General features: G+C 40.0%; 2 protein-coding genes across 4 annotated transcripts in view; both read right to left on the reverse strand.

Annotated features, from left to right (window-relative positions):
* Positions 1-2,432: 2,432 nt before the first annotated feature.
* Positions 2,433-17,216, reverse strand: zmp:0000000760 (collagen alpha-1(IX) chain). Its single transcript, XM_039784858.1, has 27 exons — positions 16,814-17,216; positions 16,222-16,333; positions 14,992-15,115; positions 13,382-13,775; positions 13,141-13,218; positions 12,942-13,037; positions 12,806-12,859; positions 9,236-9,289; positions 9,093-9,146; positions 8,958-9,011; positions 8,745-8,798; positions 8,606-8,659; positions 8,472-8,525; positions 8,053-8,106; positions 7,863-7,907; positions 7,722-7,775; positions 7,583-7,636; positions 7,444-7,497; positions 7,245-7,316; positions 7,124-7,159; positions 6,764-6,808; positions 6,629-6,661; positions 5,652-5,798; positions 4,953-5,129; positions 4,145-4,235; positions 3,266-3,343; positions 2,433-2,962 (listed from the first exon to the last, which is right to left on the reverse strand). The coding sequence occupies exons 2-27, from the start codon at positions 16,298-16,300 to the stop codon at positions 2,760-2,762; spliced, it is 2,292 nt and encodes a 763-aa protein (XP_039640792.1). The 5' UTR covers positions 16,301-16,333; positions 16,814-17,216; the 3' UTR covers positions 2,433-2,759.
* A 1,058-nt stretch (positions 17,217-18,274) lies between these two features.
* Positions 18,275-26,749, reverse strand: part of dst (dystonin) — a 107,193-nt gene continuing 98,718 nt past the window's right edge. Inside the window, exons 99-105 of one of the 3 annotated variants that reach the window (XM_039784873.1) lie at positions 25,961-26,077; positions 24,265-24,382; positions 23,091-23,204; positions 21,577-21,767; positions 21,241-21,351; positions 20,495-20,621; positions 18,275-19,349 (exon numbers count right to left, since the gene is read on the reverse strand). In XM_039784873.1, coding sequence (XP_039640807.1) covers positions 19,093-19,349; positions 20,495-20,621; positions 21,241-21,351; positions 21,577-21,767; positions 23,091-23,204; positions 24,265-24,382; positions 25,961-26,077 — 1,035 coding nt within the window. In that variant the 3' untranslated portion in view covers positions 18,275-19,092. The remainder of the gene's footprint in view (positions 19,350-20,494; positions 20,622-21,240; positions 21,352-21,576; positions 21,768-23,090; positions 23,205-24,264; positions 24,383-25,960; positions 26,078-26,749) is intronic. The other 2 variants (XM_039784875.1, XM_039784874.1) reach the window with 2 other exon arrangements.

The raw sequence follows: 26,749 nt of genomic DNA on the forward strand, positions 1-26,749 counted from the left end.
TCGGGTCGTTGTGACAAAATGTATTCAGGGTTTTACAGCCATTCCAGTGGTGATGATTGTGAATGGAAACATCACATGATCATGTGATACTGTATACAGAATGTGACCATACGGTAAAATCGCCTCACAGTGCAGAAGCAGGATGCAACAGTCAACTCTGAGCTGCATGCTTCTTGAGTTTTAAATTATTAGCTAACTTCTCATGACTTGGGGGAAAACAAAAGCCCTTTTCATACTGCACTTTGCCCCAGGCTAAGGGAGCTGTTAGGCAGGCAGGGCAGGGGCGTTTCTAGGACTTGAGGAGGTTCGGGGTTTAGACTGGACCCATTTTAATGAACTTAATGCAATGGAAAACAGCAATTGGCTTGCCCAGCTTGTTAATAGAAATGTTCATTTGTATGTTCATTTTAGCTACCCAGTTTGTAATTGTTATTTAGATAGCACCAACATTTGGCCTAATCATAACTGGCCTGGCAACCCAAAGGCCAAGGTTTTGTTTCCAGATCTGTGTGGCAACTCGTGATGCTGGGTGTTCTGGGGGTCCTCCCCCAGAAATTATTTTAGCGTAAAAACTTAATTTCCTGCATTCTGGTGAATTTTTATGCACCCATTTCTACCTTTTTCTGAATCAATTTATGCTGAAAATATCTTTATGTAAAGGGAAATATAGGGGACAATTCAAAAAATAAAAACATAATGGGATATTTTGCAGTAAGGCTCTCAGGTTTTCTATATTGCTTTTAACTATTTATTCTCCCGTAGATCAACTTTTCTAATTATATCTGAGTCAGCACACATGTAGCCTAGGCATAATTTATTCTTCCCTCCTCTTTTGCGTCTTTTGTTGGGAAAGAAACCTCCTTAAATATGCACATGACAATTATTCACCTCAATGATACATTCATTCATTTTAATGAATTAATAAACCCTTGGACTGTAATATTTCAGATGTGTTTGAGCAAGATTTCTGCTCATGTTCAAAACTTTGTGCACATTCAAAATATATGTGTTCTCTGTGATTTGGAGGAGTTGTGATATTTTGAGAAAAATAAAGTGATAATAGTCTATTACAAGCATACAGTCACTATATTTCAGAAAATAATCTACCTGCACCATAGTCTGCTGTGCATTACGTGATTGCTCTGCTGATATGGTAGATGTCAGACCTTCTGACAGACTCAGAGCCCCGTTTGAGACTCTGGTCTGTCTCTGAATGACACAAAGTTAAGCTAGGGAAATGGCTGTACGCTGCTTTACATCAGAGGTGGAAAACCGAAACTACAGCAGAAATACACGGAGCACAAACGCGTCACATCTGCCGAATGCCCACAGCAGAGCGCGTCCTTTATAAACCTGAAGCTGCACAGACCACGGCAGCCACGCTGCTCATCTCTATTTTTACAGAGAGAGTGGACACTAAAGCGACGCACAGGTCTGCTTCAGTATGTGCAAAGCCAAAGCACAATGAAATAAGGCAACTTAAGATTTTGGGGGTTTACATAGGCTATTGTCCGGTTTCATATTTGTCAGTCAACTTTTCAAAATACATTCGGGACCACACTCAAAACATTCGGGGCTGAAGCCCCGGCAAAATCGGCTGACGCCGCGTCTGACCCCGGGCTGAGAAAGCGTTCACACTAGTACAATCCTGGCGCATTTCAAGTGGGCTAACCCCGATTTTCGCCTAGGGCTTAATGGCCCTGCTGTGGAGCCGGGTTAGCCCCCAGTTTGAGGGGTTTCCCCAGAAAAACTAGTAAACCTGGGGCTAAAAGTTGCCAGAGTGAAATGGGCCTTATGGAATGTACGTTAACAGCATAGACTGATATGGTTAACAGCAAGCAACAACGTTCATTCTAGAATGTTAAGATTATTTAACTTTTTTATATTAATTAACGTCTGTTACATTCAAGCCATTGTAGACTATAGACTATCAGCTCCACAAAACTCTCTCTTTATTTCTCAGTATGGCTATGTTCAGAAAATGGTGTCATCCGGCGACTTTCGCATGCAGAAACTCTAGTTGTCTTCTGAAGGGTCCATCATGTTTTTTTAATCCTCCGTGTCTTCCTTGGCTACAAGCAACTGTGAGGAGGAGGAGGAGGGGTGGCGTTGCGTGATTATGGAAGGCTTGTGTCATGTGGACTTGCTGACAGTGGTGTTGTCATTACTTAGAATTCCTCATGGGGGAGACAGAAACTACGCACCATAGCTTTAACCCAGGGTCGTAAAGCCCTGGGTTAAGAGAATGCAGTGTGAAAAGGGCTACATTCTCTCTATTCATTATATAGAGTATTATATTAATTATATTCATGTTGTTCAAACATTACCATGTTTTTTGTTGTTGTTGTTTTTGCTGCCTTGTCTCCAAAACTATAGCTCTCATATTCCATGACAGATAAAACTAATCCTTTCACACAATGGTCTAAAAGACATCAATTTTTAGATTTTTATTATAAAGAACAGATGTTTAAAGACAACTCAGACTTGTGAAATCAGATTAAATAAAACTATCAAATGAAGACGGTCTTTTTATACAAATATTTTGTTACCACTCTCCTTCAAATCACATGTTGTCTTTGGTAACTTTGTAGATCAAAATGTTCCCAGAAGTTCAGTTCACGTTTCAGTTGGGATGCATATTTACATGAAAATTTAAATTTATTTGAACAAACACATATTAACAAAAACAGTCCAGTACCATGTTTTCCTCCTTTAAGCTCAATTTTCAATTCACCGTCCACATAGCCTCTTTTTTCCCTCTACGGGCGATTCCTCAACCTCCTTGTTGCTGGCCGCGGTGTCCCGCTGGTGGAGTTCAGCTGAGCACACCCAGAGGTGACACAAACACCTGGAGGTCCTCTGAGACCTGCGTGGCCCCTGAGTCCAGGCCGGCCCACATGTCCCCTCTCACCCTGCTTCCCTGGCTGGCCATTAAAGGCTCTACCAAGACGTCCACGCTGACCTGCGATCAAGGCAAAAATGTTGTTTAGTCTTCAGGCCTCTCTGTCTGCTCAGTTAGCTGACTAAGACTTTTTCACAGATTCCCAGTTACAGAGTATTTACAGTGAAAAATAACTTTCTTTTTTGGCAAATATCACACTTTTCTTACAGGAACACATCTCCTCTCCCCTTTCCTGAGATCTGAAGCGCAGACTCAGCTGAATCTAGTTTGTAAAATGACGCACAGGCCCAGATGTGGACAGATATCAATGCCTCATTATACTCAAGTCATCAAACAATATGAAGTATTGGAAGATGAATTTACCTTTTGTTCCCTGGTCTCCAAAGTAGCCAGGTATACCATAACCCTTGGGTCCTTTATCCCCTTGCTCTCCTCTGTCACCTGCACACACACACGCACACACACACACACACACACACACACACACACACACACACACATATTGGTCTTGACAGCAGACAGGCCAAAATGCCATTCCCCCAGGAGTGAGCTCCACTCAAGAACACGGCCGACATGTTGATTAAAGACCATATGTGTTACTGAGATCATTGTTAAATAAACGTTAAAAACACCTTGTAAATATTCTTCGATTTCATTGGTCTGGCACGGGAATGTGGCATGAGTGTGACATCATGCTCAGGCCTCTAACCATAAATTAGAGCAGAGAATGTCCACGTTAGCCCACCAGTTTTACAGTATTTGATTCGGCAGATTCGTACAGTGCGGTTTATGATGAAAGGAAGTCAAGTCTGTTCTTTCCAGGGGTGGAAAGAAGAAGAAGTACATTTAGTCATGTACAATGCTAACATAAAATTTTAAAGGGCTCGAGTCTGACTTGACTAGCCCTCTTATCAAGGTGTGTGAAGAGTGAATTTTGGACCTACATTCATCAGGTAGCCAGACAAACAACCAAATAAATAGTAATGTTGGTTTATGTCTGCTGGATGTGTAAATAAGCAAGTGTTTGCCTAACTTGATAAGGTCATAATATGTTAGTGATGTGTTTACAGCTTGTTGTCCTGCCCCTAAGTAGCCAGAACAATCAATGAATGCAGGTTAAAGTAAAGGATCTCAATTATTTTTCCACCACTAGTTCTTCCTTCCTAAAACAAGCACTGGTGAATTATAGTTTTGGTGTTCATCATATTCATGAATATAATCTGTCAGGTTTGTTTTTCACACCTGTTTCTCCTTTTCGGCCCAGTTCCCCGGCTTCTCCGTAGAATCCCGGCAGGCCCACTTCTCCATCAACACCATCATTACCAGAGTCACCCTGACAACATGATCAATAGAAAAATACACTGTTAATCTTTTGTGTTTTCAGTGAAAACCTTGCAATGTGTCTTATTCTTCTCAGGTGCTCTTTTCAAGTCACAAATGAAGGTTCCATTCACCTCTGACCAGCTCAAAAACTGAGATTTGTTTGGCTGATTATATAAATACTTTGTTGGGAAAACATTGTACAGTACTAGTACATCACTGTTCTTGGTTTGGCATTAAACACCACAACATGAGGCTTACAGGCCACAATCTAATATAGTGGAATATTTTTTGTATACTCATGGCCTCAAGAGCATTCATCAGCCTGAGTGATTAAAGAAGTTGTGGAACACCAACCGGTTCTACACTGTGTAATAATGTGGAAAAGGCTTTCCAATCCAACGACAGCCTTGATACTCTCCAAAAACCATTCAACACAGACATGTCTAGTCTGTGACTCCTTATTTGTCCTCATAGAGACGTGGAAAATCGTAATGTCTTCATTCCAAGCTTTTCTGCCAAATACTTCAGCTCTCTTAGTCCAGTCCAGACCCTTGCAATGTGTTTGCATTTTACTCAGCCAGGAAGACAAAAGTGAACAATGACTGGAGAGTGTAGTGCCCTCCGGCAGTGTGTCTCACCTAAAGGTCCTAAGAAGAGGAGATGATACTTAAAGCAATGCTTTAAGTATCAAACAATAAACAATTAACATCCAAACTGTAAAACTCACAGGAGGTCCGGGAGGTCCTTTCGGTCCGGGGGGACCAGGGGCACCCATGGGCACGTCCCCGTACAAAGGACACACTGCAGCACACGTCCTCTTCACTGAGTTGGCAAAGGTGGACATCTGCTCCAGGACCACTCTCTTACAAACCTCGATCACATGCTGAGCAGGCAGGGTCGGGCCCTGTGTAACAAATCATTACCACATCCATCACTGGAAGGGACCCAACTGTGGGACATGTAATAAGGAATATTACAGGACGGGGCATGCTGAAGCAATGGCTGCCTATCAGAGGAAATGCAATAAAGAAATGAAGCCAACAATATTTCCTTAGGCTCATTATGGATTTATAGCCACACTAAATGAAACCCTTGCTGTAAGTCACTTAAAACTACAGGCTAATATGAAACTCCTTAAATGTGTTTTTGTTAGCAAACACTGTGTGTGTGTGTGTGTGTGTGTGTGTGTGTGTGTGTGTGTGTGTGTGTGTGTGTGTGTGTGTGTGTGTGTGTGTGTGTGTGTGTGTGTGTGTGTGTGTGTCAGTCAGTGTAACTGCTGTTGCAAATGATTACGCTGCTGTTTCTGTGCCATCTTTCACAGATAGATGAAGTGTGAATTATAGTAGAGACCGAAGAGCTGTACTACTATAACTGTAGCTCTGTAATGTTTGTCAGGGTAAAATTCAGAGGTGTGTATTTTACTTACTGGTGGACCCGGGGGCCCCTGAAAACCATCTGGTCCTCCTTCACCCCGAACCCCCTTGACTCCGACAGGGCCCGAACTTCCAGGTGGGCCCGCCGGACCGCGTTTCCCCCGTCCTCCCTGAGGACCCTGCTCACCCCTGTCTCCAACCTAGAGCCAGTGCATCCATCACAATACAATGAGAAATCACTTCTGCATGAACACAAACTTTATTGAAAGCAGCTTAAAAACAGCTTAAAATGCTTATGTTAGAAATAGTAATAATAAAACATGGGAACCAACAGAGTCACATAGATAGTTAGGAAAACTATTAACATAATCTCAGTGGTGAATGTAAATATCAGTAGACAAAATGGAAGTTATTTTAAAAAATGTGAAAGGAAGAAGAAAATGAAAAATACAGAGAAGCATCTGTACATTTCCATGTAAAACAAATCCAATTTGGTAGAGAGCACATGAGAACTGTGACTGTGACTGCCCTCATCACTTCTACTAATGCACGACATTTGTCTGGAATGTTATTTGATGGATTGATATAAGATTTTTCCAACATGGCATCATGACTTTGCGTAAACATACACGCCACTTTCCTTAAACCAAATGGCGTGTTATCTGTACACATTTTGAGCTATACACATGAATGTCTACGCTCTATACAGCGGTTTCTCAGACTATTCAGTTTGCGAACAGAGAATGTGATGAATGTAGCATAACATTGTGATAGGCTGGCAGTAGTATCTTAGTATTAGGGAACACACACTTGCATGTCGACTGCCCTATTTAGTGACCCAACTCATCACAGCCATGTTACAAATTATTTTTTAAATTAAATCAGAGGATTGTAATGAATACATTACTTGGCCAATACCGTTTCATTCAGGGCAAGTAAACAGGGTGTACCAAGACTTTTAAGTGCTCGTATGTGTTAGAAAAAGAATAATATTTGTCAATGAAGCTCTAACAACAGAGTCACAGCTCACCTTTCCTTTTGGGCCCTTAATGCCTTTTTCCCCCTTAAAGAAAAGAAACATTTATGTTAATGTTAGGGGTCGCCACAAAAAACCACAAAGTGGATGTAATGATAAACAGAGAGGATAAAATATTAAAGGCAGTACCTGTGCACCTTTAACTCCTTGGATTCCCTGTATTCCCGTGTCACCCTGCGCACGGCAAATTAAAAATCAACAGTATTTAGAAGCTTGATAGATAGATCTTTAATTCGCTGGTAAACTAGAGCATCTGCCAAATAAACACAGTGATTCTTGAAGTAATTTTAGGGTCCCAGTCAGGACACCATACACCTTTTAACAGTCTGTGATTCTTTGTTTCCCAGAAAACAGCTACAGATCCTGAAGTGTACGATTACATTCAGCTAATGAACCAGTAAATATTCCTTCAGTAACTAATTGTGGCATTAAATTGTGAGTATGCTGTCATTTTTAATTTCTAATGGGTAATGGAGGAGGATGTATTACCTTGGAGCCTGGTTTTCCAGGCACACCCACGTGTCCCTGTGAAGAGATGACATGGTTTAATGTCCTGAGGAAAATGAACTAGTGTTTGGAAGAGTTCAGAAAATTCATCTGGAGCACTTACAGTAGGTCCCGGTGGTCCGATAAATCCAGGTCTTCCTGGCTTCCCCGCAGAACCCTTGTAACCTCTTGGGCCCTCGGGAATAAAACATTTATTAAACCGACCTAAGGGACTGCTTTATTCTTTGTCCTTTTCCTTTAAGATGGCAAACTACTTTATGTACAAAAAGTATGATATGATGTCTTCTGAAAAAGTGACTTACAGTTCGGCCTTGGGGACCCATTTCTCCTGCTGGCCCAAGGGTGCCTTTTTCTCCCTGTAAAAGACACAAACCAAGACAAATCAATCCGACAACTCAATAGTAAATATATTCACAAAAACAAACAAGATCAGCGAGTTACCTTTGCTCCACTTCGTCCGAGTTTTCCACTAAGACCTTGTGCTCCTTGGTAAGCCTGTGAGGATTAGATAGCACTTATAATAAAACAACGCACTGCTTTGGAACTCATCATCAGTAAGATTATCAGCAGAATATAATACCTCTATTCCGACATCACCATCTCTGCCTGTAAGGCCCGGATCTCCAATAATGCCCTAGGGAAACAATATCATTATTATAAAACAGACAAATGATTTTGGGATTGTGTTAGTGAGCACTCAGGTGTATCAGCAGTCAATCACCTTTGGTCCGATGGTGCCAGCTCTGCCCACAGGTCCATGGATCCCCTAGTTTTCACAAGTTCAGACAAAATCAGACACATCTATCAAAATAAAGCATTTTGAAATATTTGTCATGGTTGTATACTGCTGTATTATTGAACAAAAGGGACACACCATTTTCATGTCATTGTGACTAATGTGTGATACATACAGGTTTCCCCTTCTCTCCAGGAGCTCCCCTCTCTCCAGGATCTCCCACAATACCCTGTCAAAATATCATTTGAAGCATAAGTTATACATATACAACAGATTTCCTTCAGTAAGCAACATGGTGAACCAGGGAGCCTTCCTTCAAGAGGTTATCTTTGCGGTTGAGGCTTTTCTTCCAGTGACTCACCAGCTTATGTTGATACAGTTCAGACCTCAGCCAAAATCCGGCCACATGAACTAATGTTCTTTATGGAGAGGGCACATAAGCCAAAAACATAGCTATATTCCAGTGTTTGACCACATAAAAAAATATTCTCTGGCTCTCTGCGCTCACATGAAGGGATTTTGAAGGTAGCGGACAAAGAATTAGGAGTGTCTCATTATGGATTAGGGAACATGGAATCCCACACAACAACCCACCTGGTTTCCTCTGGGCCCAGCACGCCCTGCAACACCAGTGGTCCCTTTTTCTCCCTAATAAATAAAAGCATGATGGAATTAAATCGCAATATCTAGATTAAAAAAAGACAGAAAAAGGAAGGACATATCAATACCTTTACTCCTTGAAATCCGGGAATCCCTTCATATCCTTTTTCACCTTTAGCACCCTACAAGGAGGCCAAAATGTTAGTAATACAATAATTACATTGCAAAAGGGCTTAAAGTATCATTGTGTCTGAAAGGTTAACTCACAACTTCTCCTAGTTTCCCAGTCTCTCCTATGTCTCCAGGTGGTCCACGTACTCCCTTTAATTAGTCACAATGTCAACATTAAAGGTTACGTATAAAGTTGTACAACTTTAACAGCAAACTGCACAGAAATCTAATGAAAGGTATGCAACTTCGTTAGCTGGCTGCCTAATTAAACAGGTCCAATTAAAGCCTGAACCTAGCGTAGAGGTTTACCTTGAAGCCTGCTGCCCCTCTTAATCCTTTCAGCCCCTTAGGGCCTCTGTCTCCCTGTTAACATAACATGTCATTAATACAGATTTGTAACATTTCAGGGTAGACAAAATTATAATTCTGAGTATGATAAATTACCACTTGGCCCCAGAGTCCTCTCATTCCTTTCTCGCCTTTGATTCCTTCTTCACCCTGAGGATATGTTTGCGGTTTCATTAATGCGTTTAGAGAACGAGCCAAACTGAAGTGTTACCTAAGGAGCATATTAAGGCAGATCCTACCTTTGGGCCTGTCTCGCCAATGTTGCCGTAGTCTCCTGTGTTTCCCCGGATCCCCTACAAGACAAGTTTGACTCAATCACAACAAGTCTGCAGCTATTTGTTAATGAATCAACCAGCTTGAGAAATAGAGTGTAAATGTAAACGTTACATACTGTACTTTGATGCATCAGACAAAGAAACTGCATGACAACATTTGCTTCTTAGTTAAACACTCAAAAATGTAATGTTTTTTTTGCAGTTATGGTGGCAAGACAGACTGTGAACAAAGAGATGAGAGAAGCACTCTTATGTGTTTATGGTAAATATGAAGCTCAGACCAGGAGAGGTTAGCCTAGCATAGAGACTGGAAGTAGGGAGGAAACAGCTGCCCTGTTTCTAGCCAAAGGTAACAAAATTAGCCTACCAGAACCTCTAAAGCTCAAGAGTTAACATGGTGCAATGTTGTTTGTTAGAAAAGGCGTAGAAAAACTGAAGTGTAATATAAAAAATAAAAAAAACTCACTACCTGGGCAAGAAACAGTTCAGCACATAACCCCTGTAAACCTGTTCATACAGTTCAGTTTTTGTATGAAATAAACAAATGAAATATAATGTGTTAATTTGTAAGCTTTAGAGCTGCTGGTAGGCTTTTTTATTCATTATATTTTTTACTTCAATTTATTTCAATGGCCACATGGCCAGAGTTGGTGGAATTGGTGAAAGAGCTGCATTTGTCTTTGTACAGAGGCTGGCTAATTCCCTGTCGACAGTCTCTGTGCTAAGCTAAGCTGCTGGCTGTAGCTTTATATTCAACAGACAGTTATGAAAGAGGACTAAATCTTCTCATCTAATCCTCCCAGAAAAATTAGAAAGCCAATTTCTAAAATGTTTTCATTATTCCTTTAAATGCAAAGCTCCAGCCAGGAAAAAAATAGCTTAGCACAAAGGCTGGGAAAAGGGGAAAACAGCTAGCTTAGCTCTGTCTGGAGATTTAAAAAAAATCTGCGTGCCAGCACCTCTAAAGCTGTCATAAAAACGTGTTTGTTTGATCTGTACAAAACCAGAGTGTGAAACATGACTGGCTAGCTGTATCTCTCTGCTTCCAGTTTTTATGCTAAGCTAAGCTAATAATCTTCGGGCTGTAGCCAGCACAGATATGAGAGTGGTATCGATCGTCTCTTTTCCTGCCGAAAGTTAAAGTAGGCGAGCGTATTCCCCAAAACCTTTCTTTTAACGTGAGCTGTAAAAAAAATCATTCAACAAAATGAGGATAATTAAGGTAGACATGTTTTAACGCTATGATTAATATTTTGTGTACAATGATTTTCCCACATAAAAAGTGAAAAAAAAACTCTGAAAAGGGTCTGAAATCATATCTACTCTTTCTCCCCACCAACGCTACTTGCACTAGGTTGACCCGTTAACGTGCAGTGTGCAACATGATGGCTAGAAACATCGGAGAGACTCAGCCATACATATTTGAGCGTCACGTTCAGAAAAGAGGCGGAAGCGCCTCCAAGCGCTGCCTGCTTCCTTTCGACGCCCATGTTAACCAACTGGGCTGTTCAGACAGGTCCAGAGCTCTGCGACACATTAGACAGCGATTGGCTTTCAAATCTGTAATGTACCAAATCTAGCTTGTATGTTTTGAATCTCAGAATTTAGGGACGCGCACAGACATCTCCCCCTTCAGTAGATGAATGTGAGTACACCTCTCTAGTGACAAACTTTGCACAGATACAGGTCAGTGTAGTCAAGGTAATACATTTTAGACAACATAAACATAAGAAAAACCCATTTTTCAGTGGAGAGAATCTTTGAAACGTGAACATGCTATTGGTTTCAGGCACACTCACATTTGTGGAAAATATTCACAAGCATGTTCAGCAGGATTTAGGAAACATCAGTCATAAATACAACAAGAAGGACCAGTACTGTTTGCACAGATGCTGATTTCCTCAGCAGTAGAAGGAAAAGTGTTTTCCAATTGGCTGTATTTCACTGAGTCAACAAACAGATTAAACAAGTTCCAGGATGACTTTGTGTTGTCAGTTTATTTGATCACTTCACCTAACTTCAAGCAGAGTCAGCTGGGCGAAGGTTAACCTCAGAGATGGCCGACAGTTTGGCGAGAAGCACAACCGTGAACTTTACGACGTTTCTAAGTTTCTAAGGCGGTATAGGTCAGACGAGCAAAGGACCACCCACCACCTGAGATGGACAGTTCATATAGCTGTGCCAGGAAATGCCCTCCTTGAATGCCAGCAGGGGAGGAGATAAACGTGTTGGGGCGCTGTGATTCACAAGTTGGCAGGAGGTCAAACCTCTAAGGAGTTACACAAGAGTCAGATGTTTACTCCCAGATGAGCTACAGCTGCAACTCAGGACATGAATATGTAGCATATACAGCTCTGGAAATGTGCTCTGAATGTACGTGGGTCTGGAGGCGTACATGTGTTTGCTCAGACAGCATAGGGGATTTCCTTGAATGCAACGGGCATGTTAAATGCCAAACAATCACATACTGTATAAAAAAAAAGAATCCTCCTTCTTGAAACATATGTTCTCTGGACTGTTTTTAAAAGACTCTCAGATCTGCTCCAACATTACACTAACTGCTAGGCATAAAAGAGATTAAGAAGTCATAAATGTATTAAAGTGGAAATAATCACATCTGCGCCTCCCTGAAGAATACAAACGTTGAGTGTATTTGTTCATTCATTGACACATGTGTAACTGGGTCCTGCAGCAGAATAGTCTGTTCATTATCATTTTCTCAAACCTCTCCTCTTTCACAATCTGGTCTTCCTGTGGTGAATTAATCAGCCTTATCCACAAGAAAAAAACATTTAAGAGACAAATTTCATAGTTAAGCACACTAATGCCTCTCATCATTACCAGACACTTGGAGGGTATGGTTAGTGCTCAACTGCCAGATTTTTCTGTGTGTGTGTGTGTGTGTGTGTGTGTGTGTGTGTGTGTGTGTGTGTGTGTGTGTGTGTGTGTGTGTGTGTGTGTGTGTGTGTGTGTGTGTGTGTGTGTGTGTGTGTGTGTGTGTGTGTGGGATTCATTACATTTGGCTCAGTGTCTTCCAAATGGAAACGCAAAACCATTAGAAGTCTTGTGATCTCTTGCCAGTTTGAGTTAAAACCTATATTCTAAACAGGCAGTACCTGTGTTTTAAGATGCAAATGACTATTTCAGAACGACAAAAACAAATTTACTGTCACATCCGTATTGGTTTTTGTTTATCTTGGCTTCCTCCTAAATCTTTTGCAAAGCGGACATGAGTTTAAAAACTATAAAAGGAGCCTCTATGTTTACTATCGCTAAGCGCTCCTGCTTCCAGATCTGTTTCCATCCTGTTTCAGTCTCAGTTGTACTTCTATTGCCATTTTCCACAGCTTCGCTGCTGTCTCATGAATAAAAGTTTTACAATGTCACTCACCCACATTTCAGTTTAACTCTGTATTGTACAGCTAGAGCAAGAGGATGCTGCTGATGCTAAGAATACACCAAATAAACACCATTCATCCAACACAAGGGTCGATATATTTGCGTGACTGAGAGACATATAAAAATATATTTTACCCAGTTTCCTTGTCTTCCTTGGTCTCCGGCTTTTCCTGGAAGACCTCTGTGACCCTGCAGAAGAATAAAAAAATATATCAACACAGATTCAACTTGTCTTATCAGCATGTTCAGTTCAATTTTTAGGTACATTAACCTTTGGCCCTGGAGATCCCTGAATGCCGGGTTGTCCGTGCACACATTTGCAAGACGCTCTTCCAGCGGTTAGGCCGATCTCTGCGTACCCTCCACACTGCCGTGGACAGAAAGGCGAGACAACTGTATTAAAACAACACATTTGTTGAACACATCTCCAACAGAGGGGGGAGTTGAATGTTGAATGAGAGCTGACTCACAACACTGGAGAGCTCACAGCAGCCCTCTGAATAAGCCTGCTCTGGGTCACAGGACACCTCCATCTGCTGGAGGTCAACCTGGAAAGAGACAGGGGATAATATGAGAAATTAAAGTTGTATCTCAAATCAAAGGAAGTTGAAATATTACTTTAGATATACTGTGTATATATATATATATATATATATATATATATATATATATATATATATATATATATATAAATCCAAGCTGTGAACGTACAGACACGGAGCGATCTCCAGCAGCACGCTTGACGATGGAGGTGTACCCTCGGTGGATGACTGGCCTTGGCTCATCAATGGACTCCACACTGACCTCTTCACAGTCTATCAGCAGCTTCACCTGGCTGCCCTTCACACTCAGCGCCAACTTGTGCCACTCTCCATCAAACAACTTTTCCACACCATGGAAGGTCCTCAGCATCTGGCTCCCATGGGGGCTGGTGTAGAAGAAGTCTAAAGAGCGTGTATCCCCCTGGAAACGCAGGCCAACTTGCTCTCGTCCCTTGGGGTCGCTGACCTGCCACAGGTCCCAGGATTTCTTGGCCGTGTCTTTGGTCACCTTAAACGTTGCGATGACGGAGTAGTCAGAGGGAAGTCCATCTGGATACACATCGCTATGGAAAGAGAGTGAGGTTTAGAGAGCTGGGAAACATCAGAGAGAGGGGACTTTCCTCACACAACAACAATTAAGGGCTTTTTTAGTAGGAACATGAGGGTTTCATTTTATAAAAACATGAATAAGTTGAAACAGAGCTTTTTGGATTTTAAAATCCACGTTAGCATGTGACACATTTCTTTGAAAACTTGTTTTCAATATTTAGCAGACAGCATCTTTGTTTCCTTAATTTGAACAAAGCACATGTTCACTTAAAGTGATAGTTCAGATTTTTTGAAGTGGGGTTGTATGAGGTACTGATCCATAGTCAGTGTATTAAATAGATGGTGGTTGGCACATCCCCAGTTTGGAGAAGCAGGCAGGAGGGGGCACGGAAGCTAAGCAATGTACTGCTGTAGATGGAGCCACACGGCAAAACACATTTTAAAACAAGTATAATGTATTTTAGCCACCTAAAAAAAGGCCTACCTTAAACAAAAAAAACAATAGTTTAAGTGTACGCAATATTAAGAATATTTTCACCACCTTTCCTTGACATCAAACAACCCTTTCCTACAAGGAATAGAAGCCGTTATATCCGTCTATGCTTTCTTCAAAGCCACCTGACTCCTTTGATTTTACCTGGCAGAACCGGGAGTTGCTGGTCTACTGCTGCCACGATCGGTTAGTTTTGCTGCTGCCCCCGTCCAGCAGTACATTGCTTAGCTTCCGTGCCTGTTTCTCCAAACTGGGGGGCGTGCCGACCACCATCTACTGTAGGTAGTAATACGCTGACTATGGTTAAGTACCTCATACAAACCCACAACGCTGCATCCATTGTAAGGGTGTGAAAGTTCAAAGAAAAACAACGAAAAAAGTCTACAGCCATGCCAGCAGCTCTTTGAGGCACGGCAGAATGCTATGTGGATATTAGCTTTATAAAGTATCTTAACACCAGGCTTAAAAAAAAATATTGTTTTGCTGCTACTCTGCTTGAAAGTTTCAAGTCTTTTTCACCTCTGACCACATCCAGCAACACAGAGGGTGGGGAGTGCTTTGTTGCACCTGTAACCACACCCAGCAGTGATGTCACGGTGTACTGACACACCAAACGTCTATATCACTGCAGCCAGGTGAGAAGTTAAACTACTGTTCTCAGGCGGTGTTAAATCACTCTTTAATCAGTTTTCCAGCTTCATTGAAATGAACTGGGCTCAGGCAGCCTAGTACTGTACCTCATGGTCCTCCGTAGATGGATGGAGGGGTTGACGCGGTAGGCCAAGGCCTCAGGTTGAGAGCCCTCCACTCTCCTCACTCCTCTCGACTCAGGCACACGAAACTCCTCGAGCAGATCGAAACCTCACAGCACAAACACTGAGCTTAGTTTGACATCACGATGAATTAGCATCAAAGGGTGCTGGAAAACTTCTACATTTTACATCAGCGCTGATATCACAGATTTTCTCATTTTTAAAGAGTTGCATTACTCATTGTCATTAATAATGCTCTACAATCTCTTCACAGGTGTAATGAGGTAATTTATGAAACCCATTAAGGACAAGGCTGTTTATTTTCTTTCATGGCTGGATTTGGCTACTGAATTCTAAACACTGGACGCTTTGTACTGCAGTTTGAATGAGATCAGCATGGCTGTGGTGTCTCCTGTGAGGCTAGAACATGTGGGTGAAAGTTGGTGAAAGATTCTGATTACAAATGTTATGACTCATGTAGAAAATAACTGAAAAATCCCTACTATAAAACAAAAACCTGATACCTGCTACTTGTTAACAAGTTCCCCGTTGATGTTGAAATCACCTGCTGTCTAAAATCATTGCACAAATTTCACTGCCATGTATCACAGTCCAGCAAAACAAAATAGAAAATGAAAATAGATTACAACTGGAATTATTATTGCTCAGTTTTGCTCATACTATTTCTGACTGTTGTATCTGTGGGTAGGACACCATAGTTAGAAGAAAAAAAAACATTGTGTTAACTAATTTATTTATGGTAACAGGGAGACTCAGTGGAGACTCGGGGTTTCAAAGGTTCAGCTTAACCCCACCTCTTAGTGTCCACATAGGCAGTGGGAGTAGGAAATACGATACTGGGCTGAAAGACTGCTGTGAAGGCAAACAGTGGATTATGAACTGACAAACCCTGACATCTGCTGGTCATGGTGCAGCAGTACAGCTGTTCAACCTGGAAAACTATAGCCACATCAGATAATGTGGTTATTGTCAATAATGTGTTATATGATAAGTTTATTTAACAGGAAAATGCCTCCTTGAGATTAGAAACCTCTGTTACAGGAGAGAAAAGACAGCAACAGCACATACTGTATAACGAGTCCAACTATACAGAACCATATTGTGTGCGTGATGATCCAGTGTTAGTGTTATTTTTATGCAGTGCATACATATGCTGTAGTCATTAAATATGTATGAAAAGAAATTAAAACTTACTTGGCAACTTTTGACATTGGGTCAGTCCCAGGAAGGCGAAGAGTGCTGCAAACACCAGCATTTCTTTGTAGGATGGCATTTTCAAATGTTTGATGTCAGGGGCTATAAGTGCCTGCAGTAGAGGAATTCAATGAATCAGTAATTTAATAAATCAGATTAACCGATATACGAGGGTACACTATAATTAGTTCCAAAACTATACATTTCAATGCATAAATGTTAAAGATATAGAAAGAGTAAAAAAACAAACTGTAATGCTACATTTCTTGGCCTAAACAAATGGTATATCAAATCAAAACTGGTAAAACTGTCCGTTTCATGTCTTTTTAAATATCAAATATTTAATGCGTTTGTACTTCCTAGAAAAATAAATATCAAAAGTTGTTTCACCGAATTGATTTGCCTATGCAAACATTCTCAAGTTTTACCAAATTAGAGAAGAACAATTACACTAATCACTAGATAACATACACAACTGATCAAACCACATTGTCTTTCTTTTTGATTATCATCATATACAACCCCAATTTATATATAAATGTATTAAAGAAATTAAGAAAAATGAATGAAAGAGAATGTTGTCATTACTCACATTATCCTAGAAAAGAAAGCTCCTGCAGATTGGTCTTTTCCAGTTCCTGGTGTGAGGATATATCCCGCTCTAAAGTGCCATCCCAGGCCCAGTGTTGAGCTGAACAGGAGGACCATTCAAACTAGAAGCTCTGGGTCTCAGAGGAGCCTGACCCCTGAGCTCCACTCCACCTTTGGTCCCCGGGGGATCTGCCTCTTCTCATAGGCCAGTTACACCTACAGTCACTACAAGTCCGGTAAACTGAGTCATCATCACATTAAGGAGATGTAGGTGAACATACCAGGGCCTATATGTAGCTATTGAAAGAAGAAAATAAGTAAAGTTGAAGAAGAAACCTACACTTTAGCAAAGTTTTGTTCAATGCAGCTCCTAAAACAAGTACTGTGAACTTTCCTGTGCAGAGCGTTTGTACGTCTCCTTACACATCCACTGGCACAGTTAGAAAAAAAGACTTTTGTGTTGTAAATTTATGTTCATTCAAGACAGTGTTTTGCCGTCAGCAGAGTCTCACTGAGAGAACGATGTAGTATGTCACAGCTAAACACAAGATGCTCTGCAAACATTCCACCCAGAGTAGACCACTTCGATCTAAACCTCCACGCTGCATCTAACAACCAGGCTATAGGGACACTGGGAAAAAAAGACTACGGAATAGCACAAATAAACAATAGATAACTGCTTCAACATATGGACACAAGAAACAGGAGCTACTGATTTAATTAAACCAAGCACTTTCTTAAACCTGTATGAAGCACCATGGCAACCCATTAAATTACTTCAGTTCAGCAGCATGAAAGAAAGAGACATGGGAGACAGAGACATAGAGCGAGGGACAGAGATGAGGAGAAAATAAAGTTTTGAGTTCGGCATGCTAAGATGTTCACAATGACAATGCTAACATGCTGATGTTTAGCATAAGTTTACTATATTCACCATCTTAGTCAGCATGCATGCATCACATTTGCTAATTGGTCTTTTGGTCATTGAAGAAAAAGTAGACGTTTCGACCCGTTGATGGCATGATATGAAAAGTTCTGGGATCAGTAGGGTGTAAAATCTCTAAAGTAGAGATATTTTACTGGATGATAAGAGTTTGACCTGATGATGGCGCTAGAGGAAAAATCAAGGGATCACAATTAGGATTCATCCTCAAGGGATACTTAAATATCTGTAGCATTTTCCATGGTAATCCATCCAAATCGAGATTTTTCACTAAAATCCCAAAATGTCAACCTCATGGTGGCGCTAGAGGAAAGATCAGGTCATCAGGGTCATCAAAGTCAGTAGGATTAATTATTTGGGAGCCATGGATGTCTGTATGAAATTTCACAGCAATCCATCCGATAGTTGTTAAGATATTTCAGTCTAAAGCGAGGTGATGGACCGACTGACCGATGGACAGACTGGATGCTAGCCCAGCTAATAAAATGAGCTACAACCAGCAAAGCAGAGAGGATTCTGTGGTCCATACCAGTTGTGGGTGGCTTTCTGCAAGCAGGTTTATTACAAAGTATTGTTACAGTGACAATTTCAGCTTTACCGAAATTAACCATACATTGACATGGATGCATAAGAGAATGTCTACATGGAGAGGCACCTCTTTAAGGTCAACATACACACACTGCTGTGAAGTGGTCAAACAAAAGAGGGACTGCAGCTGCTCACAAACAAACAGGACTTAAAAGCTTCATTATTACGAGGTTTTTGCTACTTGCCTTAAATAGTGTTTTTCAAAGGTTTCTGCAGTGCTTACTGGGGTTTATTGTAGTATATTGCATTGCCCTTTAAATGCATGTTGGCAGTATATGATAGCACTTAAATAGATAATTGCAGTGTCTCAAATGGTACCATAATGCACCATCTACTCCAAACATCAGCAAACAAATTACAGTACATTCAGTAACTCTCAGAGCGCTATCCCGCGTGTTGCCCTTCATTAGTGTGTTTAGAAAGGTAAGCTAACCTTACAATGTAGTCATTCCCAGGTTTTCTAGTGTTTGTCAAACCTCTACAGGTTTTTTGCATCAATAAAATAAAATACGATAAAAACAATTTGACATGTTTCACAAAAATAAAATACATTAAAAACAAATACACAAGGCCATTAACATTCCATTCTCACATAATATTAAACCATATTGCCTCTCAACAGAATATTTTACATCTTCGCAACAATTTAAATAACACTCAACACAGTCTTTTAAGTTAGATATCTCCAGTGTCCGTTACGTGTTTAGGGTGCAACTAGCTCCTGGGTTGTTTGTTTTCAAGGCCACTGACTATCGCTTGGATCCCTTGGCCAGTTTGCTTGTGGGAGTGGTTCTTCTCTGAGGAGTGGGGATCTTGGAGGGTTTTCCTCCGCGTTGACGGGACGCAGAGCGCGGCGTCGCTCGGCTTGAGTCACCGACTGTCTCAGATGCGTCTGAGCACACAGACTGGATGTCTGAGATGTCAAAGTCAGAGGCGTCACTTCCTCTGCGACTGCTCCCTCTGCTTCCAGCTTTACTTCCAGGTCGGCTGGAATTCTTTCTTGGCTCTAGAAAGATCAAATCAAGGACAATGATTAATGAACTACTAAGGATGAGCCTAAACAGTAGAGTCAGTGTCAGTGTGAACATTCTGTTGTTAGTAGCAACTGCTACTTTCACAGTAGCAGTTTAACTGCTAGCTCCGTTTGACCTGGTATAAACCCTCCTGTTGTCCTCGGGTCAAATTTGACCCATTTTCAAAAAGTTTCTATATTAGAAATTTTGGTTTTCTTTCAACCAAATAAAAAAAAAAAATTAATAATGTGGATGGTTCCGTACAACTATTACTCTTCACAAGTAAAACAAACAATCAGTTCACTACTTGAATTAGACTGTTTTATTAAATTTTATAGCATTTGAAGAGTTTTTTTTTTTTTAAAAGAACATTGAAAAAAGTGACAAACATGTCAAAAAACAGTTGGGGAAAAAAGATTTAATTTTAAATTTTGACCCAAAAAAACAAAAAGTTGCTTGGTCGACGAGAAGACATCGCGAGGGTGCAAAAAGTGTCGGAAAAATCTTCAAAAACGTGGGGGAAAAAAGCGTCAAAAGGCGCAGAAAAAACCTGACGAAAACTTCAAAGAGACAACACAAGGGTTAAAAAATAAGACCTGAGTGATGGAATCACAAGTGGACAGCTCTAAGTACAGGTACAGATTAGCGTCTTTTATCCACCCTTTATGGATGACTATCAATATATACTCAATTTCTAACTGCAGTTAGTAATGTCAGTTTATTGCTAATGAGCTAGTTATCAAAACAAATGCTAGCTGTCTGAGGCTAATGTGTTGCCTTCTGGGTAAAGTAAGACATGGATTTGCAGTCACTATCATTGAATTTGTAGTCTTTTATCCAATACCGTTTTGTGATTTTTCCAACACCTTCAGTGACCTGTGGGTGACATCTCAGATGCTTGATCATCTTCTACAGTACAGACTAGAAATCACTCCTTAGACCCCTGAAAAGGTTTTGCCAATCTCAACATGTTTTATTTAAACATCTAAAAATGGTTTGTTCTTCATCAGTGGCTACATTGTTTTCATTCCTTTCATTCACACACTTTTAAGGAGCTGCGAGTCTGCCCCAAACAACAGACAAAAACATTATCTTTAAAATATGATGAAAAGAGACACTGAAGTTGCTCTCTACTCACCACCTATCGTCTGTGCTCGAGCTTTCAGTACAGCAGCGCTGATCAAGGTTCCCTCCTCAGCAGACTGAAATCCCTTGCCTGACAAGTACCCAGGAAGACGTAATTTACTGCCTTGAACTGGTGTACTCTGCAGAGGAAAGAACTTGAATTACTTATATTTGTAATCAATGGGAGTTAACTGCACAGTACAATGACAGTGTTTTAGAAAGCAGTCCATATTAACTGAAGTACACAACAAGTTTTACCAGAAAGCACTACGATCGTTGTTGAGTTAGTTTGAAATTTGACAAAAAAAAAATCCTTTCAAAATCCTTACTTTTGCAACAACTTGGGAATGTATTTTGGAAGCAGTTAGTATTTGGATTATATGTTACACCTGTTGTTAGAAAGTCATTAAACACATGCATAGATTACATATAAAGTAGTTCATAGTATAGTGGCATTAAAGAGACAGATATTTTTGTCAAGCAAGAATGAAATATAGTCCATTAGTAATCAAAGAAGTTAGAGTTTATAGACCCAACTAAAGTCTGCAGAATAAAACTGGAAATCAGCTAAATCAGAAATATATACCACTAACAAATACACCAACTAGGAGCTCTATCGAGGCTTACTGGTAATATATATAATATACATTTATAAATATATGTCTCGGTTTTGACAATCATGCAGTGGATTTCAGTTGGGTCATAAATCTGAAGCGTCCCACATCATGTGCTGTATACGACTATACTATATGACTATACCTCTGAGGATGACCCTTGGCTCCCAAAGGAGTCTGATGATTTAAGAGGAGTGGAGGGTTTGCTGTTTGTAAGCCAGGGCTTATCATAATTGCGGGTTATGTGTTGGGGAGTCTGGGGAACAATGGCAAATGAAAAACAGATATGGATTCACAAATCAAACTACCAAAAACACTAGATGGAAGAAACACACCAAAAAATAAACAAGAATGTGATCAAATAATGTAAACTGAATAAATGAAGGCAGATAAATGAGAGGGAAATCATGGCGGGGAGTGATCAATCGACAGTGACAGACAACCAGAGAACTGGCTCTCCCAGCAGAGTGGAGCCTCTCACCTTGGGTGTACTGGTCACTACTGGGTTTGATGGGACCGCACAGCTCTGACTGGAGGTGGATCTGTTGGGAGAAGCTCCTCTGGATGACGGCCGAGATCTCCGACCCCTGTAGCGGAAGCTCGCCATCACCTGAGTGGTTCCCTCCGGGAGGATGAACTTCTCTCGCAGCTCCATGTTGGTCCTGCCTTTAGCTAGGAAACCACACTCCAAATGAGCCATATTGCATAAATACAACTGGGATTATTTTATTTAATATTTCTTTGATTGGTGTTGATGATGATGTGAGTTAACAACTTTATTTTCCACTTTAAGTCCCTAATTTCCTAGAAATAACTATGGAGTTTGGTACTAATTTTAGGTAAACTAGACATTTCTTTGAAAGAACTGCTCCATTTACACCCAAGCAAATATCAATTATTATTATTATTATTAGACACTTTATTCTTCATACATGCTGAATTGTTTGCTTGGCTGTGGAGAAATTTCCCAAAATTCCATTTTGGCAACTAATAGTCTTTGTAGGCGACACTAAAAAATAATTATTATTAATGAATTGGAAATGTAAAAATTTAACACTGTCACTGTTTTCGCATTTAGCACCACATCACATAGTTATTTCCAGGAAACTTCTAAATAAATGACTGGGAAATATATAACATAAAGTGTTAACAGGATGGGACTTTAAATAAAGCAGAATATTTAAAAGGAATTTAAATAAAAGTTGGGATTTGAATACTGAATAAACAATGAAAACACAAGACTCATGCTGTTTCACTTCTCATCCATACTGCTGCAACAGCAGTGGGATACACGTTTTGTTTCTCAACCAGCAACACTTCTTTGTTTGCTTGGACTGCTAATATTCAAACAAATCAAAGTGTGCCCAAACACTCCCACACCAAAACAGCCCAAATGAGAAAAATGACAAAAACCAAGAAATCATAAACTACACAGAATAAACCAAACAGACCTTGCATCAGTTGTGTGAAAAACAAACCGGCTTACAAGCAGATTTAATCACTAAGCCACACTGTCAAACAAAGTAAACAGTGAGGTGAATACTGTTACAGTTTTGTTGTGTGTGTGTTATACCGAGACATCTTCATCATTCTCCCCAATGACAATGCTAGTTCAGTTTTACTGTATATTTACAGGTAATATACTGTATTCAGCTAAGCATCTCTTGAACCTCTCACAGGGTTTTTGTTTGTTTGATTGTCAAGCAAACTTGAGAACTGCAAAAGAAGCGCAGCTGAGAACTGCTCGCTACATGCTGAGAGAGTCAAAAGAGCTCATCTGGGGCGACAAGTCCCAAAATAGTGACTTTAGAGAAAGTGACAGCACACAAAACAACTGCATGCATGAAAACCAACCGGAGTTGAATGACAGTTGATAGTGAGTGGAGACGGTTTGTGAGAATGCCATTCACGATGAGCGCTCACACACAGCTATGGTAGACCAACACACCGAGACCAACACAAGCAGCACGCACTCGGATGTGCAGACACACATACCACTGGTGGGTTCATGGAACAAGGTGAGATATTGTGAGATTTGCCAACCTATAGGAGACTGAGTAATTGAAGAGTTTGATTCCGAGCGCAACATTTTGCTCCCGTGGTGATGAACTAGAAGAAATGATATCATGTTCAGCAGGAGGAAGGTTCAGCAGGAAATACAGAGATTTATCATTAATACAGAAGACAGCAGAAACCAGCAGAGTACATAAAGCTTTTGCACGAGACGTGGGCACAGAGAGGATGAGTTCATACTGATATACATATATTAGGCGGGCAATCAGAAATTGTATTGCGACTTGGCCCTATAATTTGTAGCTATAAATAACTGTTCTTACTTTCAATGTTCATGCCTAACAAAATTAAAAAAATACATTTTCTAAGAGATAATTTGAGTCTTTCTGTGTTATTTCACTCAAGTTTTTGCTGTTATTTAAATTTTTTAGAGCTCAGTTAACAGACGACAGAAGAAAGTAAATAACTACTAACATGATTCCAAAGTATATTATGAATCAGTACAAAAAGAAAAGACAGTCACAGTGGTTACTTTCACTAATATTCAAACCATGGATTAGACTCTTATACTCTCCAAAGCCTTGGATGGATCTGGAACCCGAGAAAATACTAATTCCTTTACAGTCAGTTATTCTGAATTAATATATTAACTAATGAAACACCATGTCATTTTGGTGAAAGGAATATCACTGTTTCTAACTGAGAAATGGATTATCTGACTTTAATCCTAAATAATGTACGGTATATGTATGTAATCCTCACCCTTATCAGGTTGTAATGATTTCAAATCAGTTCACATTAAATAGTAACTAGACATGATCATTTACCACACATTGTGGCTGTAATGGTTCAAACTGTATTTTTACTCTGTATCTATTAAAATATTCATAAAATAATCTTTAAAATAATAATCTTAATCAATAGAAACGCTCGATAAAGCTGTAGCGTACAGCAATAGAATGGTTTTTGTAAAGCATAATTTGGACAATTGGAGACCTTAACAATGTTCACCTTCATAAAGACATTTTTTAAAATGGATTAATAACCCAAAGTGTAACATGTTCGCAATTCTAGACAGAATTGGATGTGTACACGTTTCAGTATTTAATCAATCAGCCGTGCTTTGTGACTTCTCGTGGGGAACTTTTGAACTCACCTCGACACGGGTCGTTCTTCACCAGGAACTCATCCAGAGCCATCCAGCCTCCGCCCACCCGCACCATCACAGTGCTGCGTAAAATACGTACTAGACGAAGCTGCTGAGAGTCTCCAAACTACGGAAGTTAAACAGAGAGGGGATGTGTGAAAACACTGACCTCTGTATGAACGCTCTCTCACTGCAGGCGAAGCTGTGCAACACTGGAAACCAGACTGGCTCGGATAATCACATTTATTCCAATTCATTTCTTTGTGTGGAATTAGACAACTTCAATCAAAATGTTCCATGCAAAAATCAAACAGCCACCAAAGATGCTTTTTGTCCACTTCAGCACTGATTTCCATGTTGCACACATTTACACAAACAGGACTATGACGTAAAAAAGTACATTTTCAGTTTTCATTCTCAGTGACAAATTACAAATTACACAAAGGCCGATCCAACTGGTTTCCTCTGGTAGTGTAATCCAAATGTACTGTTCCTAAATTACTATAGGAGTCCATTCATTCTAAATGAGTTCATGCTTAAATAACTGTTATGTTCTGTTACCTAACATTTCCTCACACGTACAGTCATTTGATGTTGAGCCGGACTCATTTGAGGTAAAATTATTAGCTAATACTGGCTTATTACAGATATTATATATTGGTATATGTGTATATCATTTTGGGTTATAATAAACACAAAAAAGAGGAGTTACTTCTGGTAACTTAGAAACGGTGCCTTTAGTTGACTTAAACATTTTTAGACAAATTGGCTGATATTTCACTATCATATAATAATTTTCAAATCCAAAATAGCCAAATCAGCCCAAATCACTATCAGTCAGGCTCTACATCGATATCTGTTACAGTTCATAACAAATTGAATTTGAGCTCCTGTATTTTAGATACAGCAGTTACACAAACTTCACAGCTTTGCACACTTAACTGATACAGCAGTGGACTTTTTATTTATTTATAAAATTTGAATAATTTTAGTTAACGTGTGGTTTCTGGTTGTAATGTCTGACTTGAGTCCGACAGTGTCTGGCTTCAGTTTGCTGCCGTTACTGCATGTGGAGCCTGTGAAAAAAACACATTAACTGAAGGCACATTATTTTACCACCAGGAGGCACTAAAGTGTAAAATACTGTGCCTTCATCATACCAACCACACATAACAAACATGAGAACACTTAGCACGTTATTATGGATGTGATGGTGCAGGCTTAGTGAGGTGATAGACAGAAGTCTGCCAGTTGGATATGACCATGAGCATTAGCACAAAGACATAATTCACACAGGACAATCACAGCCGCATGCTTTCTGTCAAAAACCACTCCACATCATGATCAAGCGGACAAACAGCAATCTCCTGCAATCCAGCACTTTGTTGCGCTTTCTACAACTATGACTTAAATGCTCAGGATGCATTGACACTGATGCAGACCCAATGCAGCTAGGACATGAGGAATGGTTCAAATCATTTCTGTCTAATCCACCACAGTGTGACACGCAGACACAAGCAAACAATGATGACCCTCGGCTAAGTGCCTATTATCTCATGAAGTCTCTTCAGTAAACTATCTACCACTTGAATGATTATTATAATGATTAAATGCCACTGGTGATATAAGTGATCAAATACATTAAATGTGATGATGATCTGGAGGAAAAAAAGGCACAAGAAACATCTTAAGAATAACTATTTACCAGAATACAGCTTTCCAAAACTGCAACGTGTAGGTGGGGGGTAAGATTTAGATTTTCCCTGTTTGCTATTGTCTCATCGCCGATTAAGGAGTCATGTAAGCAGTGAACCAGACCAAACTGTCGAAAGAATTATTTCAATTCATTGTTGTGCGACACATCAATACAAACTAGTTCACAAACCAACACTAATGCCCCGCCCTATCCCCTCTTACTAACACTCCCCAAATATTAATCTTAATCCAAACAGTCTACAGGAAGCATGTGGCACATGATCACATATCAGTAATCCTAGATTGCAACATGCAATTTGTCAAGACATATTTACTCAGGAGGTAAAATGAAAAGCATAGTATTCATTGAAATCATCAAGGTTGCCCAACTATGAAAATAAATTAATAAACAGCGTCAGTTGCACAAAAGTATGTCAGCCAATGTTGAGGTAAATCATTCCCATGATACTGAAGCGCCAAAGGCAAGCACACAGAAAGCATTATTTTCCAAACTGCCCAGCAGATGAATTAATGCCTGTGGACTAATACAAAATATGGCCTGAAATGGTATTGGCTTATAATATTGTATTTTCTGAAACTCAAAAGTAGATATATAAATATTTACTACCCTAATTTTCACCTGGTTTGTCTTATTTTTCAACAAAACAAAAACTAACGTCATCAGAATAATCTGAAAAATGCGCTAATCACCTAAAACTTAAAACACATAGGGCCTTTAATGCTTCATTCATTAGTCATTTCAAATAAAAGTGTTATATTAGACTGAAAACACATTTTA

This window comes from Perca fluviatilis, chromosome 19, assembly GCF_010015445.1.
Source record: "Perca fluviatilis chromosome 19, GENO_Pfluv_1.0, whole genome shotgun sequence".
Taxonomy (NCBI): Eukaryota; Metazoa; Chordata; class Actinopteri; order Perciformes; family Percidae; genus Perca; species Perca fluviatilis.